We start from the raw sequence: 18,361 nt of genomic DNA on the forward strand, positions 1-18,361 counted from the left end.
AGATCTAGGATTAGTTTACTATCACTAAATCCTAGCCTTACAGCATTAGGAGGAGACGCTACACTGACCTTAGATCTGCTATGAGACCTATAATCTGTTGTCATGTAGGCTAAACATAAGTCCAGTGGCTGTGCCAAGAAGACTTTCGTGGAGGAGGACAGCAGCATTGGTGCAGGTCCGAGATTACTTCATGTTGGGTGCAGGTTGTGTTCAAATTCATCAGCACTAATCTGAGAAGATAGTATCTATATAGGTGAAAGCAATATAGTGGAGGCCCGCAGAGAGATGTGCCTTTACCTGTCCAGTGCAATCAAATACCTAAAGGTGAAGGAAATTAGGGATCAAGTTCAGATTCAACTTTAGATTTCTCTTTGCGGTTTCCCAGAGTCTTCTCAGACACCCGGGTGTGGTTTCCGGGAAAGGGGATCTATCATTGAGCAGCTGGAGAAGGAGGATCAGAGGATTCTAATGCCTTCTCTCAAGATTGGGACATGCTGTGCCCCAATCCTCCTCTCCTTCCTGAGGAGTCTAACTGATGAGCAAGTCCCATGTCTTTTTCCAACCTCACATACAACTCTGAATTTATAGTCATAGTGCACCTTCTAACCACAAATGGGATTTCAAACATTACACCTAACCCTAAGGTAGTAGTTTTGGAATTGTTAGCTAGATTACTCGTTGGTTATTACTGCATTGTCGGACAAGCACAAGCATTTCGCTACACTCGCATTAACATCTGCTAACCATGTGTATGTGACAAATAAAATTTGATTTGATTTAACATTACTGTAACCACACCTCTAACTCTTCCTGTAAATCAAGATCAAAGTCTCTCATGTACTTGCTAATTGCTTAATTAAATACACTTTTATTTTCCTTAACATGGCTATCTAGTGACTCCACTAACTCAACACCAGGGTACAGGTAAAATATGTTTCCTTTCTTTTATTTTCTCTAGCCAATGGAGAGTGATTCAGCAGGGCATGAAAAATAAGTCTCTCCACATAAGGTTCTGGTCAAAAGTTGTGCGCTATACAGGGAATGGTGTCACGGATTGTTAAGATTGTTAAAGTCGTGACCCAGACAGCCCTCCGCATTCTCCTACCAGCGCTAGCTCGTATCATGGGGGTGAACCTGAGGAGTGGGGCAACCTCCCCAGAATCCCAGTGCTCTCTGACAGGGTCTGAGGATTCCTTAGGCAGTCTGGATGAGAGAGAGAAAAGGCTGCTGATCAGTGAGATGAACTACTGGACTAAGGAGAGGAGGAGGAATGGCAGTGCAGGATGCCGCCAAAAATCCACTCGCAGAACCTCATCACCATGCTGTTCGCCTAAGAGGTATGTTCACAGCAATATTTCAACATAATAATTGCAAGACCTGATCCATACTTATCATAAATTATTAACTTGGAATTCACACCTTGTAGTTTTAAGTTCTGGTCAGAAATGTTGCCACTGAGGGGGTGGGTCCAGGTGAAAGTCATTTTTAACTGGGTAAGCCATAAAGTCATCTATGAATAAATAGATCAGGTACATGCCTTTCAGAATTAATCATATTCTGATGTCGTACAAACATAAAAATCAGGCAAAAAATCGTGTCAGTTGGCTTTAGGCTTCTAGAACTACGGTGGTATGAGAAGTAATCCATCATTGCTCTAATTTGGTTTTCAGGCTCACTAATGACCCAGATTAGATACAGTTGGTCACATTTGCATGGCTTAAGTGGTGATTGTGTGTTTATCTTCAAGGTCCCAGACCTCATTGCAGAGCTTGCCTGCAACTAGAGAGGCTCCCCTCATGGAGGAGCCTCTGAAGGCTCTTTTTGGGGTAACGGAAGAGAGCCTCCTGATATCCCTGGTTGAGGGTCACTCCATCCCCACCTCCTCCAGCTCCTCCGAGTTGAGCTGTGCTATCGTGGGGGAGGTAGTACACCAGCTTAACTCTGGCCTCTCAGTGGCCATTCAGGCCAGCTATGGACAGTCAGGACATAGCAGCAGGCAAGGAGGTCATTCGGGTAGCCTCGGTGCAGATCCTGGCCGAGCTACAGAGCCAAACGTCTGAGCCAGAGTGGGTAGGGTTTATCGAGCCCCTCATGGACCCTGTGACCGATGATGTGCTGGATGCCATTGTCGGCACAATGGACAAAATGGCACAGGACTTCAACATCCTATTGGATCTGGCCAAGAAGATGACAATCTTGGGGTCTAAATTTCTGACCAATCTTCAATGTGACCTTGATGTTGAGTGTCCATCTGGGAAAGAAGGGACCACTCACTTTCTCAAAGAGACTGGATCCTCTACCAGTGTGGCGTCCAGAAAGATTCAGACCCTCTCTAGCCCCGACTTTCAGTCTAAAGCCCTGAAGGCGGTGAGCACCATCCTTACAAGGAAAGTCAGCAGCTCTTCTGGCATGGCTCCTTCCTCTAGGCCTTCTAGTGCTGCTCCTAGCCTTACTGAAGCCCCCCTGAATACCAGCTGCACAGCCCTGACATCTGTAACATCCACTGCCACAGTGATTGTTAAGGCATTTGTGGGAGGCATGGAGACGATAGCATCATTTGAAGGCACATGTGAAGCAGTTGATTGGCCAGTTCCTGTAAATGACCACAAAACAGGACCTTCACAGATGATAACCCTCTCTCTAGCCCACACACTCTACGGCCGTATACGAGCAAAGCTGAGGGACCTTTCAACTCTAGCCGCTCGAGAAGAAGGTGTGGCTAAGGATGCTTCTCTTCTGGAGTCTTCAGACACCCTGGAAAAGGCAACTGTTTCAACTGTTGAGGTCCAGTTACCCAGCACCGAACTTAGTAGACGTTCCCAGAGAGAGCCAACCAATACCAGCTCTCTGTCTCTCCAATCTGGATACCAGTACTCAATAAGTTCTTAGCAGTGTTTTTTCCATCTACAAGTCAGAGTTATCAAAAGTGGAGAGTAAATCCTTGGCCGTTGTCAGTTCATCTGATGAGTCCCTAGAGGCTTGTTGGTTTGTTGACGGTGTCCTATCAAAGCTTGATGACTATACTATTTCCCAGTCACCCTCACCCAATGAAGACTTGAGCGTGAGTACTAAATATTCTCAACTGAGCTCAGAAGAGAGTGTCAGAATCACAGAGTCCTCAACTAGTCTGATTCAGAGCATTAAGAAGCTCTCTAGCAATGACTTTCAGACTCAGGCAGAAGAGGCAGTGAGTAAAGTGCTGATGAGATCCAGTCATTCCTTTATCACACAGATCAGCCATACTGGTCTTCAGAAAAGTCTGCAGGCTGGCTTATCATCTAGCTCACCATCAGAGATCCATGTCCTTTCAGAATCCATGTCCTCCATGTCCTCTGAGAATACAGCCTCTGGATTAGTGGAAACCTTTGTCAAAGGAATGGCGACTATTTTCCAGAAAAATGAGTCCACTGACACTGTGCTACTGGAAAGAAGTGGGAGAGTTTCGCAGTGCTCCCACGGGGGCTCCCAACTGGATGATACTGAATTGAGTGTTAAAATATCAGAGGAGAAGCTTTGGTCAACAGCTGCGTCAGTATGAAGAACACACTTAAGGATTTCTTCACAGGGCTGAAGCCATCTGGATCCGAAAGGACAGAAAAGGCTTCTTCCAAAGAGACCCTTGGGGAAATCCTGGTTGCAATCCAGAGTGAGATCTCAAACTTAGGGCGAATGAAGGATTCCAGGGAACTCCTTCAGATCAATGATATGGTAGGAACTATGCTGAAGGAGGTTGAGAAAAGTGAGGATGACAGTGAACAAGTCTGCCAAGACATCCCTAGAACCTGTTCATCTTTGTCCACTTCTTTAAATGGTCGTAGTTCCTTGTCCAGCTCTTCAAAGGGTCCTAGGTCAGAGTGTGAGTTAGAGATCAACCTCCCTGGCACTCCCATCCCTGACAAAGTGTCTTTTGATCTGACCTGCCCCATCGTCAGGAGCTCCTGCATCGACACCAGGGTCTCTAAAATGCCAGAAATTTCTTCAAGTGACCTAAAGACAAAGATGATGGAACACACAGATGAACCCCTGCATCGTAACAGTCCAATGACTGACAGCAGCCGACCACCGAGTGCTAAAGCCTCTTTTCGATCCTCCACTCCATCTTTCACCAGCAAGGGAACCTCTTTGGTACCAAAGGGAGATGAGATTGACATTGAAGAGAAGGAGGTGTGTATCCCCAGCAGCTCTGGCCATCTGAGGGAGCTCTTAATAACCCCGGACATCAGCAGTGCCACTGCAGTACTTGATGGACTCCAGCAAAGATGATGGCATCTGTTTTGTCACCATACTGGTGATAAGGTTGATATCGGAGATCAGACCCTCAGCCCTAGATGGACCCTCCCAACAGGCAGCAGATCTGACAGAAACATCTCAGCAACTCATCAGACAAGTCCTGTCTGAGTTCTGTGCTGCATCCAGATTCTCCAGGACACAGGCATATTCCCAGATCCTGAACATCCAAAGGGTGTTCAGAGGTGTACATAAAAACCTAATTGAGGAGTTAGGCTCTGCCCTGCAAGCAGCTATTTCCTCCCAGGACCCTGCATTTGACAGAGTCCTGGTAAAGTCCTTGACCCAGCAGCTGGTACAGGGATGCAAGGAGGCGTCAAGACCAGCTTCTGCTGCAACAAACCCATCAGACCAGGCTGAGACAGAGAGGGGGGCTGAGCAGAAAGCAAGAAGGAGCTTCCTTTGCTTTTCAATTACCAAACTCAGGATCAACTTCAAGGTATAGCAGGGAGTTAGCATTTGTTTTTGGTTCCAGTTAGGTGCTGATGTTATTGATGATAAGACAAATACATGAAATACATTTGCTTTATTCATCACTAAATTGTTGCCTTGGATTCAGAAGTTTTCCATTTATTTATTTATTCTCTGTACCATTTTCTTTACCTTTCTTCTGTTAGCGTTCCAAGAGAGCAAACAAAAAGGACTGCCATTCAGTCCAGGAACAGACTGAGATTCCCTCTACTGATGGACATTGCATAGGTAAGGATGTTTTAGAGCTCTGCTATAGCTTGTAGTTTTGTTTAGGTGTGTGTTAGAAACATAGGTATGCCTATCAAACTCATAGCACTGTTATTATTCAATGTTACTATACTGCATCCCCCCCCCCCCCCGTTGGAGAGGTTTCTCCCTCCATATCTCAGCCTGTCAAAAAACGATCCTTGATTGTACGGGTCTTTTCAGCAATGATGAAGCCATTCAGGCGCATCACCAAGAAGAACCTGTAACCTGTTACGCTGCATGAAGAACTACTTTTGTAACAGCAAGACTTTTGACAAGAGGAATTTCTGCATGTCTACCCTTTCAAAGTTTATTTGATCAAATAAATGCAAATTATTTTACAAGAATTTCAAGTGTTTTGGAAGATTGGTAAAACTGAAGCAGCTTTTCTTAGAGAAATGCACTAGTTCCCCCTTGGTTACACATTTATTGTGCAGTTTTTGAGTTGGCAGGACTTGGGCAGCAGGTAGCCTTGTGGTTAGAGCATTGGGCCAGTAACTGAAAGGTTGCTAGGTCAGATCCCTGAGCTAACCATGTAAAAAATATGACGTTCTGCTCCTGAACAAGGTAGTTAACCCACTGTTCCTAAGCTGTCATTGTAAATAAGAATTTGTTCTAAACTGACTTGTCTAGGAAAATAAATAAAATAACCACAGTTTGACTCTAATACAATAGTTGCTGCATAGACTGTCAGATAACCAGATGTTCTCTATTAATTTAGTTAGATTGGTAAGAGCTTATTAGCAGCAAGGGGAAAACACATAGATGAGAATTAGCTATCTGCAGCTAGATCAACCCTCTGAGATATTTTCTATATGTTGAAAATATAAGGTCCAACAGTTGACAGTGTATGTCAGAGCAAAAACCAAGCCATGAGGTCGAAGGAATTGTCCATAGAGCTCAGAGACATGATTGTGTCAAGACACAGATCTGGTGAAGGGTACCAAAATGTTTCTGCAATATTGAAGGTCCCCAAGGACACAGTGGCCTCCATCATTCTTAAACGGAAGAAGTTTGGAACCACCAAGACTCTTCCTAGAGCTGGCCGCCAGGCCAAACTGAGCAATCGGGGGAAGGGCAGTGCAGTGGAGTAGCTTCAACAGCCATAGGCCCAGGGATTTCACATCACATTCCATGATGGAATGCAGAATATGGCTTCACACAGAACAATCACCAAACCCATAAGATAACACTTAGCACAGCCAAACATCATGCATCACATGAAGAGGCATGTGTGTTCTCCAGACGTGGTACCTTGTCATGGACCTGCTGTTTTGATCTTCGCTCTCCCTCTCCCCCACCTCTCTCTCTTTCTTTCTCTCTCTCTCTCTCTCTCTCTCTCTCTCTCTACCACACCTGTTGTCTCGACCTCTGAATGTTTGGCTATGAAAAGCCAACTGACAATTACTCCGGAGGTGCTGACCTGTTGCACCCTCTGTAACCACATTATTTTGTTGATTCTGCTGTCATCTATGAAGAATGTTTGAACTACAGTACTTGAAGAACGATCTGGCCTTACATTCTGGCCATGTACGCTTATAATCTCCACCGGCACAGCCAGAAGAGGACTAGCCACCCCTCAGAGCCTGGTTCCTCTCTAGGTTTCTTCCTAGGTTCCTGTTTTTCTAGAGTTTTTCCTAGCCACCGTGCTTCTAAATCTGCATTGCATGCTATTTGAGGTTTTAAGCTGGGTGTCGGAATAAGCATTTTGTGACATCTGCCGATGTAAAAAGGGCTTTATAAATAAATTGTACTGATTGATTGATGATTGATTGTATGAAATGGAGTAGCATATATCCATCATGTAAAATGAACATTGGGCACTGTCTCCATGGAGTATAAATCAAAATCAAATCAAATCTATTTGTCACATACACATGGTTAGCAGATGTTAATGCGAGTGTAGCGAAATGCTTGTGCTTCTAGTTCCGGCAATGCAGTAATAACCAACGAGTAATCTAACTAACAATTCCAAAGCTACTACCTCATACACACAAGTGTAAAGGGATAAAGAATATGTACATAAGGAAACCTGAATGAGTAATGGTACAGAGCGGCATAGGCAAGATTCAGTAGATGGTATCGAGTACAGTATATACATATGAGATGAGTATGTAAACAAAGTGGCATAGTGATACATGTATTACATAAAGATGCAGTAGATGATATAGAGTACAGTATATACGTATACATATGAGATGAATAATGTAGGGTATGTAAACATTATATTAAGTAGCATTGTTTAAAGTGGCTAGTGATATATTTTACATCAATTCCCATCAATTCCCATTATTAAAGTGGCTGGAGTTGAGTCAGTGTGTTGGCAGCAGCCACTCAATGTTAGTGGTGGCTGTTTAACAGTCTGATGGCCTTGAGATAGAGACTGAAAAACAGCTTCTCGGTCCCAGCTTTGATGCACCTGTACTGACCTCACCTTCTGGATGATTGTGGGGTGAACAGGCAGTGGCTCGGGTGGATGAAGTTTATGGCCTTCCTGTGACATCGGGTGGTGTAGGTGTCCTGGAGGGCAGGTAGTTTGCCCCCGGTGATCCGTTGTGCAGACCTCACTACCCTCTGGAGAGCCTTACGGTTGTGGGCGGAGCAGTTGCCGTACCAGGCGGTGATACAGCCCGACAGGATGCTCTCGATTGTGCATCTGTAGAAGTTTGTGAGTGCTTTTGGTGACAAGCCAAATTTCTTCAGCCTCCTGAGGTTGAAGAGGCGCTGCTGCGCCTTCTTCACGATGCAGTCTGTGTGGGTGGACCAATTCAGTTTGTCTGTGATGTGTACGCCGAGGAACTTAAAACTTACTACCCGCTCCACTACTGTCCCATCGATGTGGATAGGGGGGTGTTCCCTCTGCTGTTTCCTGAAGTCCACAATCATCTCCTTAGTTTTGTTGACGTTGAGTGTGAGGTTATTTTCCTGACACCACATTCCGAGGGCCCTCACCTCCTCCCTGTAGACCGTCTAGTCGTTGTTGGTAATCAAGCCTACCACTGTTGTGTCGTCCGCAAACTTGATGATTGAGTTGGAGGCGTGCGTGGCCACGCAGTCGTGGGTGAAAAGGGAGTACAGGAGAGGGCTCTGAACGCACCCTTGTGGGGCCCCAGTGTTGAGGATCAGCGGGGTGGAGATGTTGTTACCTACCCTCACCACCTGGGGGCGGCCCGTCAGGAAGTCCAGTACCCAGTTGCACAGGGCGGGGTCGAGACCCAGGGTCTCGAGCTTGATGACGAGTTTGGAGGGTACTATGGTGTTAAATGCTGAGCTGTAGTCGATGAACAGCATTCTCACATAGGTATTCCTCTTGTCCAGATGGGTTAGGGCAGTGTGCAGTGTGGTTGAGATTGCATCATCTGTGGACCTATTTGGGCGGTAAGCAAATTGGAGTGGGTCTAGGGTGTCAGGTAGGGTGGAGGTGATATGGTCCTTGACTAGTCTCTCAAAGCACTTCATGATGACGGAACTGAGTGCTACGGGGCGGTAGTCGTTTAGCTCAGTTAACTTAGCTTTCTTGGGAACAGGAACAATGGTGGCCCTCTTGAAGCATGTGGGAACAGCAGACTGGGATAAGGATTGATTGAATATGTCCGTAAACACACCAGCCAGCTGGTCTGCGCATGCTCTGCGGGCGTGGCTGGGGATGCCGTCTGGGCCTGCAGCCTTGCGAGGGTTAACACGTTTAAATGTTTTACTCACCTCGGCTGCAGTGAAGGAGAGTCCGCATGTTTTGGTTGCGGGCCGTGTCAGTGGCACTGTAATGTCCTCAACGCGGGCAAAAAAGTTATTTAGTCTGCCTGGGAGCAAGACATCCTGGTCCGTGACTGGGCTGGTTTTCTTTTTGTAATCCGTGATTGACTGTAGACCCTGCCACATACCTCTTGTGTCTGAGCCGTTGAATTGTGATTCTACTTTGTCTCTATACTGACGCTTAGCTTGTTTGATTGCGTTGCGGAGGGAATAGCTACACTGTTTGTATTCGTCATGTTTCCGGTCACCTAGCCCTGATTAAAAGCAGTGGTTCGCGCTTTCAGTTTCACGCGAATGCTGCCATCAATCCACGGTTTCTGGTTTGGGAATGTTTTAATCGTTGCTGTGGGAACGATATCTTCAAAGCACGTTCTAATGAACTCGCTCACCGAATCAGCGTATTCGTCAATGTTGTTGTTTGATGCAGCCTTAGGCAATGTAAATTTACAGTGTATATTTACAATGTATATTTACGTGGTGCATAACATTATCTCATATCACATGCATGGCAATGTAACGGATGTGAAACGCTAGCTTAGTTAGCGGTGGTTCGCGCTAAATAGTGTTTCAATCGGTGACGTCACTTGCTCTGAGACCTTGAAGTAGTGGTTCCCCTTGCTCTGCAAGGGCCGCGACTTTTGTGGAGTGATGGGTCACGACGCTTCGTGGGTGACTGTTGTTGCTGTGTGCAGAGGGCTTTTGTGGAGCGATGGGTAACGATGCTTCGAGGGTGACTGTTGTTGATGTGTGCAGAGGGTCCTTGGTTCGCGCCCGGGTATGGGCGAGGGGACGGTCTAAAGTTATACTGTAACAGCAAGACTTGATGTAATTAGATGCTCTGGACAGATCCCACCCTCCTTCCCCAACACATGTAGAATGCTTAGAAACCACCAGAAACCTGTGAAATAGATCAACAGATGATGTTTTATCTCCTCTCAAGGTCTGTTGATTTACAGTATCTCAGAATCAGGAACTGTCATATCCCATGTGATATGTCAAAACAAGTTGATACATGGTGCATTGGGTTTGCATTTGTATTTATTGTGGATCCCCTTTAGCTGCAGCAGCTACTCTTCATGGGGTCCAGTAAAATGAAGGCAGTTATACAATTGTAAAAACATTCCCGATACATTAACAACAGATTTCACATAATCCATGTTCCTGTTTGATTTCGGGGTAGGCTGTCAACAGCACGTACTGTGACACTATGATATATATTCTGATTAGACATATCTGACGTCATGTATTTGATATCTTTATGTGAAGGTTAATGTCCATATTGACATCAGTTCATTGTGTTTGAGGACGGTTCACTGACGGGTTTTCAACGGATACGATTAGACGAGTTTAACAGTTACAGAATAGCTGCAGTATCAGAGGCGCAGAGCCTTAATTAACGGGCTACACATAATGGCTGACGACAGCCAGGTAAGGTTCATTTTAGCCTACGAGCTTTACAGTTGTCCTAATTCCATCTTGTTCTAATGGCAAGTCTGCCTTAAGTGCAGAAACTATGGTTGATATTAGAAAATAAGTATGATTGGAAGTTTAGGCAAGTAATTCCAATTGGGGAATTGTTGTGGGATGTTAGCCTACCATATTGCGTGTGTAACATTCGTGCCATGGAGGATTGTGCAGGCCGGCAGGTTGCTACAGGATCCTAGTATCATGTATGTTATAGGGATCAGATCTGGCTGACTTTTTCACCTGAACTGCTCATTGGCTGTCCATAATGAGCCCAGCGAGCAGGATGTGTAGCTGGGCTCTGCAATAATTAGCTCCCAGAGCAATTACAAATAACTATTCTTGTTTTAAAAGTGTCATTACAACTAGCAACATGACGGTCAGTCACCTCTAAGCAGGACTCAGTAGAAACGCTATGTGTTGGATTTGCCCATGTCTCGCTAAATTAACCTAGCTACCATAACAGCCGTGGAGAATTTATACTACAGTTTTAAGGGATCTCTCTGAAGGTTTTAGATGATACAGTGGTGCTTCGTCCTCTGGATGAAGAACCATACATCTCGGCTTGGCTTCATTGCATTATTATTTGGGGAACGTTGACATGCCATTTGTGTTGACGGATGGATGAAAATAATGTAATTATAGTATCGTTATACATAGGCTAGCAGGAAAATCCGCATGAGATATCCATAGAGCTGAGCCCTGCTCCATTTCAGCACCATGCCGCGGTCTCAGGTGCTGCCCAGACTCGAAACATTTCAGCGAAATGGGACGGTCCCCTGATGCCAAGAAACGTGTCAGCTCTATGCAGCGGACAGCTCCACAGTGCTGAAATAGTTCAAGCCCCCTTGAACGTCTGATTTGAAATTATTCTGCAAGTGGTTATAATTTATTGCACGTCCTAGTTTTGCAGCTTTGCAACCTCAGAATTATAGCTAATGGATGGCAGCGAGTTACGTTTTTGTGCATGGTGATGAATGACGATGCATGATAAACCATAAATTAAACGCAAAAACGTGCACTTAGACATATTTTCGTTTGGCAGAACTTTGACAAGCTTTGATTTGTTTTCTAATGAAATTGACAATTCATATAGATATTAGACTTAGGCCTAATTGTGACATCATGTGTGTATGACATCTTTGAAGAATGCTCTGGCTTCAGCCAATCGGAATCGAGTATTCAACAATGCTTTGGCATAATTCAAGGACGTTCATATTCACTTCAGTTGTCTGCCGATGGTTCACTGACGTTTTTTCAAAGGAGGTATTAGTATTTCCTCTAAACAGCCTACAACAATAAGCTACTCATCATGTCAGATGACAGCAAGGTATGGTTCATTTGCCTATTTTGAGTTTAGAGGAGAGATTACTAACAATATAGTAGGTCACTAACACAGCAATAGGTCTCACTGGTTTGATCCATGGCCTGAAATCTGACCACTATTGCCGTTTTGTTTAAAATAGGAGCGAATAAGTTGTTTCATAAAGTCACAACCTAGGACTGATATTGACCTCTTATTTATCCACCAGAGCGTGAAATGGGAGGATCCCCCGGATGACCAAAATAAAGTCGTGGAGAACATGAAGGAAACAGAGACACATGAGACCAACAAGAACAGGACAGGAGGCAAGGTAAGAAATATGCTGTCCTTTACACATGCTCTGCCTACTAAGGCACAGATCTAGGATTAGTTTACTATCACTAAATCCTAGCCTTAAAGCATTAGGAGGAGACGCTACACTGACCTTAGATCTGCTATTAGACCTATAATCTGTTGTCATGTAGGCTAAACGTAAGTCCAGTGGCGGTGCCAAGAAGACTTCCGTGGAGGAGGACAGCAGCATTGGTGCAGGTCCGAGATTACTTCATGTTGGGTGCAGGTCGTGTTCAAATTCATCAGCACCGATCTGAGTAGATAGTATCTATATAGGTGAAAGCAATATAGTGGAGGCCCGCAGAGAGATGTGCTTTTACCTGTCCAGTGCAATCAAATCCCTAAAGGTGAAGGAAATTAGGGATCAAGTTCAGATTCAACTTTAGATTTCTCTTTGCGGTTTCCCAGAGTCTTCTCAGACACCCGGGTGTGGTTTCCGGGAAAGGGGATCTATCATTGAGCAGCTGGAGAAGGAGGCTCAGAGGACTCTAATGCCTTCTCTCAAGATTGGGACATGCTGTGCCCCAATCCTCCTCTCCTTCCTGAGGAGTCTAACTGATGAGCAAGTCCCATGTCTTTTTCCAACCTCACATACAACAACTCTGAATTTATAGTCATAGTGCACCTTCTAACCACAAATGGGATTTCAAACACTACACCTAACCCTAACATCACTGTAACCACACACCTAACTCTTCCTGTAAATCAAGAACAAAATATCTCATGGACTTGCTAATTGCTTAAATAAATACACGTTTATTTTCCCTGACATGGCTATCTAGTGACTCCACTAACTCAACACCAGTGTGCAGGTAAAATATGTTTCCTTTCTTTTCTTTTCTCTAGCCAATGGAGAGTGATTCAGCAGGGCATGAAAAATAATGTAAGTCTCTCCACATAAGGTTCTGGTCAAAAGTTGTGCGCTATATAGGGAATGGTGTCATGGAATTGCTTGATTGACAAAAACATTACTCTGTTTGTTGGCCATAGCTCACATTCGAGCAGCTCTCCATGCTGTGTCTGAAGATTGTTAAAGTCGTGACCCAGACAGCCCTCCGCATTCTCCTACCAGCGCTAGCTCGTATCATGGGGGTGAACCTGAGGAGTGGGGCAACCTCCCCAGAATCCCAGTGCTCTCTGACAGGGTCTGAGGATTCCTTAGGCGGTCTGGATGAGAGAGAGAAAAGGCTGCTGATCAGTGAGATGAACTACTGGACTAAGGAGAGGAGGAGGAATGGCAGTGCAGGATGCCGCCAAAAATCCACTCGCAGAACCTCATCACCATGCTGTTCGCCTAAGAGGTATGTTCACAGCAATATTTCAACATAATAATTGCAAGACCTGATCCATACTTATCATAAATTATTAACTTGGAATTCACACCTTGTAGTTTTAAGTTCTGGTCAGAAATGTTGCCACTGGGGGGGGGGTCCAGGTGAAAGTCATTTTTAACTGGGTAAGCCATGAAGTCATCTATGAATAAATAGATCAGGTACATGCCTTTCAGAAATAATCATAATCTGATGTCGTACAAACATAAAAATCAGGCAAAAAATCATGTCAGTTGGCTTTAGGCTTCTAGAACTACGGTGGTATGAGAAGTAATCCATCATTGCTCTAATTTGGTTTTCAGGCTCACTAATGACCCAGATTAGATACAGTTGGTTACATTTGCATGGCTTAAGTGGTGATTGTGTGTTTATCTTCAAGGTCCCAGACCTCATTGCAGAGCTTGCCTGCAACTAGAGAGGCTCCCCTCATGGAGGAGCCTCTGAAGGCTCTTTTTGGGGTAACGGAAGAGAGCCTTCTGATATCCCTGGTTGAGGGTCACTCCAACCCCACCTCCTCCAGCTCCTCCGAGTTGAGCTGTGCTATCGTGGGGGAGGTGGTACACCAGCTTAACTCTGGCCTCTCAGTGGCCATTCAGGCCAGCCCGGGGAGTTGCCCCCCTATGGACAGTCAGGACATAGCAGCAGGCAAGGAGGTCATTCGGGTAGCCTCGGTTCAGATCCTGGCCGAGCTACAGAGCCAAACATCTGAGCCAGAGTGGGTAGGGGTTATCGAGCCCCTCATGGACCCTGTGACCGATGATGTGCTGGAGGCCATTGTCGGCACAATGGACAAAATGGCACAGGACTTCAACATCCTATTGGATCTGGCCAAGAAGATGACAATCTTGGGGTCTAAATTTCTGACCAATCTTCAATGTGACCTAGATGTTGAGTGTCCATCTGGGAAGGAAGGGACCACTCACTTTCTCAAAGAGACTGGATCCTCTACCAGTGTGGTGGCCAGAAAGATTCAGACCCTCTCTAGCCCCGACTTTCAGTCTAAAGCCCTGAAGGCGGTGAGCACCATCCTTACAAGGAAAGTCAGCAGCTCTTCTGGCATGGCTCCTTCCTCTAGGCCTTCTAGTGCTGCTCCTAGCCTTACTGAAGCCCCGCTGAATACCAGCTGCACAGCCCTGACATCTGTAACCTCCACTGCCACAGTGATTGTTAAGGCATTTGTGGGAGGCATGGAGACGATAGCATCATTTGAAGACACATGTGAAGCAGTTGATTGGCCAGTTCCTGTAAATGACCACAAAACAGGGTCTTCACAGAAGATAACCTTCTCTCTAGCCGGCACACTCTATGGCCGTATACGAGCAAAGCTGAGGGACCTTTTAACTCTAGCCGCTCGAGAAGAAGGTGTGGCTAAGGATGCTTCTCTTCGGGAGTCTTCAGACACCCTGGAAAAGGCAACTGTTTCAACTGTTGAGGTCCAGTTACCCAGCACCGAACACAGTAGAGTTCCCAGAGAGAGCCAACCAATACCAGCTCTCTGTCTCTCCAATCTGGATACCAGTACTCAAGAAGTTCTTAGCAGTGTTTTTTCCATCTACAAGTCAGAGTTATCAAAAGTGGAGAGTAAATCCTTAGCCGTTGTCAGTTCATCTGATGAGTCCCTAGAGGCTTGTTGGTTTGTTGATGGTGTCCTATCAAAGCTTGATGACTATACTATTTCCCAGTCACCCTCACCCAATGAAGACTTGAGCGTGAGTACTCAATATTCTCAACTGAGCTCAGAAGGGAGTGTCAGAATCACAGAGTCCTCAACTAGTCTGATTCAGAGCATTAAGAAGCTCTCTAGCAATGACTTTCAGACTCAGGCAGAAGAGGCAGTGAGTAAAGTGCTGATGAGATCCAGTCATTCCTTTATCACACAGATCAGCCATACTGGTCTTCAGAAAAGTCTGCAGGCTGGCTTATCATCTAGCTCACCATCAGAGATCCATGTCCTTTCAGAATCCATGTCCTCCATGTCCTCTGAGAATACAGCCTCTGGATTAGTGGAAACCTTTGTCAAAGGAATGGCGACTATTTTCCAGAAAAATGAGTCCACTGACACTGTGCTACTGGAAAGAAGTGGGAGAGTTTCACAGTGCTCCCACGGGGGCTCCCAACTGGATTATACTGAATTGAGTGTTAAAATATCAGAGGAGAAGCTTTGGTCAACAGCTAAGAACATCTGCGTCAGTATGAAGAACACACTTAAGGATTTCTTCACAGGGCTGAAGCCATCCGGATCCGAAAGGACAGAAATGGCTTCTTCCAAAGAGACCCTTGGGGAAATCCTGGTTGCTATCCAGAGTGAAATCTCAAACTTCGGGCGAATGAAGGATTCCAGGGAGCTCCTTCAGATCAATGATATGGTAGGAACTATGCTGAAGGAGATTGAGAAAAGTGAGGATGACAGTGAACAAGTCTGCCAAGACATCCCTCGAACCTGTTCATCTTTATCCACTTCTTTAAATGGTCGTAGTTCCTTGTCCAGCTCTTCAAAGGGTCCTAGGTCAGAGTGTGAGTTAGAGATCAACCTCCCTGGCACTCCCATCCCTGACAAAGTGCCTTTTGATCTGACCTGCCCCATCGTCAGGAGCTCCTGCAACGACACCAGGGACAAGATGATGGCACACACAGATGAACCCCTGCATCGTAACAGTCCAATGACTGACAGCAGCCGACCACCGAGTGCTAAAGTCTCTTTTCGATCCTCCACTCCGTCTTTCACCAGCAAGGGAACCTCTTTGGTACCAAAGGGAGAGGGGATTGACATTGAAGAGAAGGAGGTGTGTATCCCCAGCAGCTCTGGCCATCTGAGGGAGCTCTTAATCATCCCGGACATCAGCAGTGCCACTGCATTCCCACTGCAGTACTTGATGGACTCCAGCAAAGATGATGGCATCTGTTTTGTCACCATACTGGTGATAAGGTTGCTATCGGAGATCAGACCCTCAGCCCTAGATGGACCCTCCCAACAGGCAGCAGATCTGACAGAAACATCTCAGCAACTCATCAGACAAGTCCTGTCTGAGTTCTGTGCTGCATCCAGATTATCCAGGACACAGGCATATTCCCAGAACCTGAACATCCAAAGGGTGTTCAGAGATGTACATAAAAACCTCATGGAGGAGTTTGGCTCTCATAACACCCAGGAAGCAGCTATGTCCTCCCAGGACCCTGCATTTGACAGAGTCCTGGTAAAGTCCTTGACCCAGCAGCTGGTGCAGGGACGCAAGGAGGCGTCAAGACCAGCTTCTGCTGCAACAAACCCATCAGACCAGGCTGAGATGGAGAGGGGGGCTGAGCAGAAAGCAAGAAGGAGCTTCCTTTGCTTTTCAATGACCAAACTCAGGATCAACTTCAAGGTATAGCAGGGAGTTAGCATTTGTTTTTGGTTCCAGTTAGGTGCTGATGTTATTGATGTGGCTATGATAAGACATATACATGAAATAAATATTTTTTATTCACCACTAAATTGTTGCCTTGGATTCAGAAGTGTTCCATTTATTTATTCTCTGTACCATTTTCTTTACCTTTCTTCTGTTAGCGTTCCAAGAGAGGAAACAAAAAGGACTGCCATTCAGTCCAGGACCAGACTGAGATTCGCTCTACTGATGGACATTGGATAGGTAAGGATGTTTTAGAGCTCTGCTATAGCTTGTAGTTTTGTTTAGGTGTGTGTTAGAAACATAGGAATGCCTACCAAACTCATAGCACTGTTATTTTTCAATGTTACTATACTGCATCTCTCTCTCTCTCTCTCTCTCTCTCTCTCTTACCCCATCAATTTCTCTTGTGTTTCTAGCTCCAGTTGGAGAGGGTTCTCCCTCCAAATCTCAGCCTGTCAAAAAACGATCCTTGATTGTCAGGGTCTTTTCAGCAATGATGAAGCCATTCAGGCGCTTCACCAAGAAGAACCTGTAACCTGTTACGCTGCATGAAGAACTACTTTTGTAACAGCAAGACTTTTGACAAGAGGAATTTCTGCATGTCTAACCTTTCAAAGTCTATTTGATCAAATAAATGCCAATGATTTTACAAGAATTTCAAGTGTTTTGGAAGATTGATAATACTGAAGCAGATTTTCTCAGAGAAATGCACTAGTTCCCCCTTGGTTACACATTTATTGTTCAGCTTTTGAGTTGGCAGGACATAGGGCGTCAGGTAGCCTTGTGGTTAGAGCATTGGGCCAGTAACCGAAAGGTTGCTAGGTCAGATCCCTGAGCTGGCCATGTAAAAATATGTTGTTCTGCTCCTGAACAAGGTAGTTAACCCACTGTTCCTAAGCTGTCATTGTAAATAAGAATTTGTTCTGAACTGACTTGTCTAGGAAAATAAATAAAATAACCACAGCTTGACTCTAATACAATAGTTGCTGCATAGACTGTCAGATAACCAGATGTTCTCTATTAATTTAGTTAGATTGGTAAGAGCTTATTAGCAGCAAGGGGAAAACACATAGAGGAGAATTAGCTATCTGCAGCTAGATCAACCCTCTGAGATGCTTTCTATATTTTTTTAAATATTATTTTTTATTTCACCTTTATTTAACCAGGTAGGCAAGTTGAGAACAAGTTCTCATTTACAATTGCGACCTGGCCAAGATAAAGCAAAGCAGTTCGACACATACAACGACACAGAGTTACACATGGAGTAAAACAAACATACAGTCAATAATACAGTATAAACAAGTCTATATACGATGTGAGCAAATAAGGTGAGATAAGGGAGGTAAAGGCAAAAAAAGGCCATGGTGGCAAATACAATATAGCAAGTAAAACACTGGAATGGTAGATTTGCAGTGGAAGAATGTGCAAAGTAGAAGTAAAAATAATGGGGTGCAAAGGAGCTAAATAAATAAATAAATAAAATAAAATAAATACAGTAGGAAAAGAGGTAGTTGATTGGGCTAAATTATAGGTGGGCTATGTACAGGTGCAGTACTCTGTGAGCTGCTCTGATAGTTGGTGCTTAAAGCTAGTGAGGGAGATAAGTGTTTCCAGTTTCAGAGATTTTTGTAGTTCGTCCCAGTCATTGGCAGCAGAGAACTGGAAGGAGAGGTGGCCAAAGAAAGAATTGGTTTTGGGGGTGACCAGAGAGATATACCTGCTGGAGCGCGTGCTACAGGTGGGTGATAATATGGTGACCAGCGAGC

The 18,361-nt window shown here is 45.0% G+C and overlaps 1 protein-coding gene across 1 annotated transcript; it reads left to right on the forward strand.

Moving 5' to 3' along the window:
- The first annotated feature begins 13,126 nt into the window (after positions 1-13,126).
- Positions 13,127-17,250, forward strand: LOC118936463. The gene is made up of 4 exons (XM_036980364.1): positions 13,127-13,179; positions 13,589-16,571; positions 16,754-16,835; positions 17,012-17,250. The coding sequence occupies exons 2-4, from the start codon at positions 13,638-13,640 to the stop codon at positions 17,128-17,130; spliced, it is 3,135 nt and encodes a 1,044-aa protein (XP_036836259.1). The 5' UTR covers positions 13,127-13,179; positions 13,589-13,637; the 3' UTR covers positions 17,131-17,250.
- The last annotated feature ends 1,111 nt before the right edge of the window (positions 17,251-18,361 follow it).

The sequence above is a fragment of the Oncorhynchus mykiss genome, chromosome 6, assembly GCF_013265735.2.
Source record: "Oncorhynchus mykiss isolate Arlee chromosome 6, USDA_OmykA_1.1, whole genome shotgun sequence".
Lineage (NCBI taxonomy): Eukaryota > Metazoa > Chordata > Actinopteri > Salmoniformes > Salmonidae > Oncorhynchus > Oncorhynchus mykiss.

Bases quoted from the DNA above. Each gene is read 5' to 3' on its own strand.
- LOC118936463 (XM_036980364.1), top strand. From the start codon at position 13,638: ATGGAGGAGCCTCTGAAGGCTCTTTTTGGGGTAACGGAAGAGAGCCTT. The intron at 16,572-16,753 runs GTATAGCAGGGA...TTCTTCTGTTAG, and splicing joins AACTCAGGATCAACTTCAAG to CGTTCCAAGAGAGGAAACAA. The intron at 16,836-17,011 runs GTAAGGATGTTT...TTGTGTTTCTAG, and splicing joins TACTGATGGACATTGGATAG to CTCCAGTTGGAGAGGGTTCT.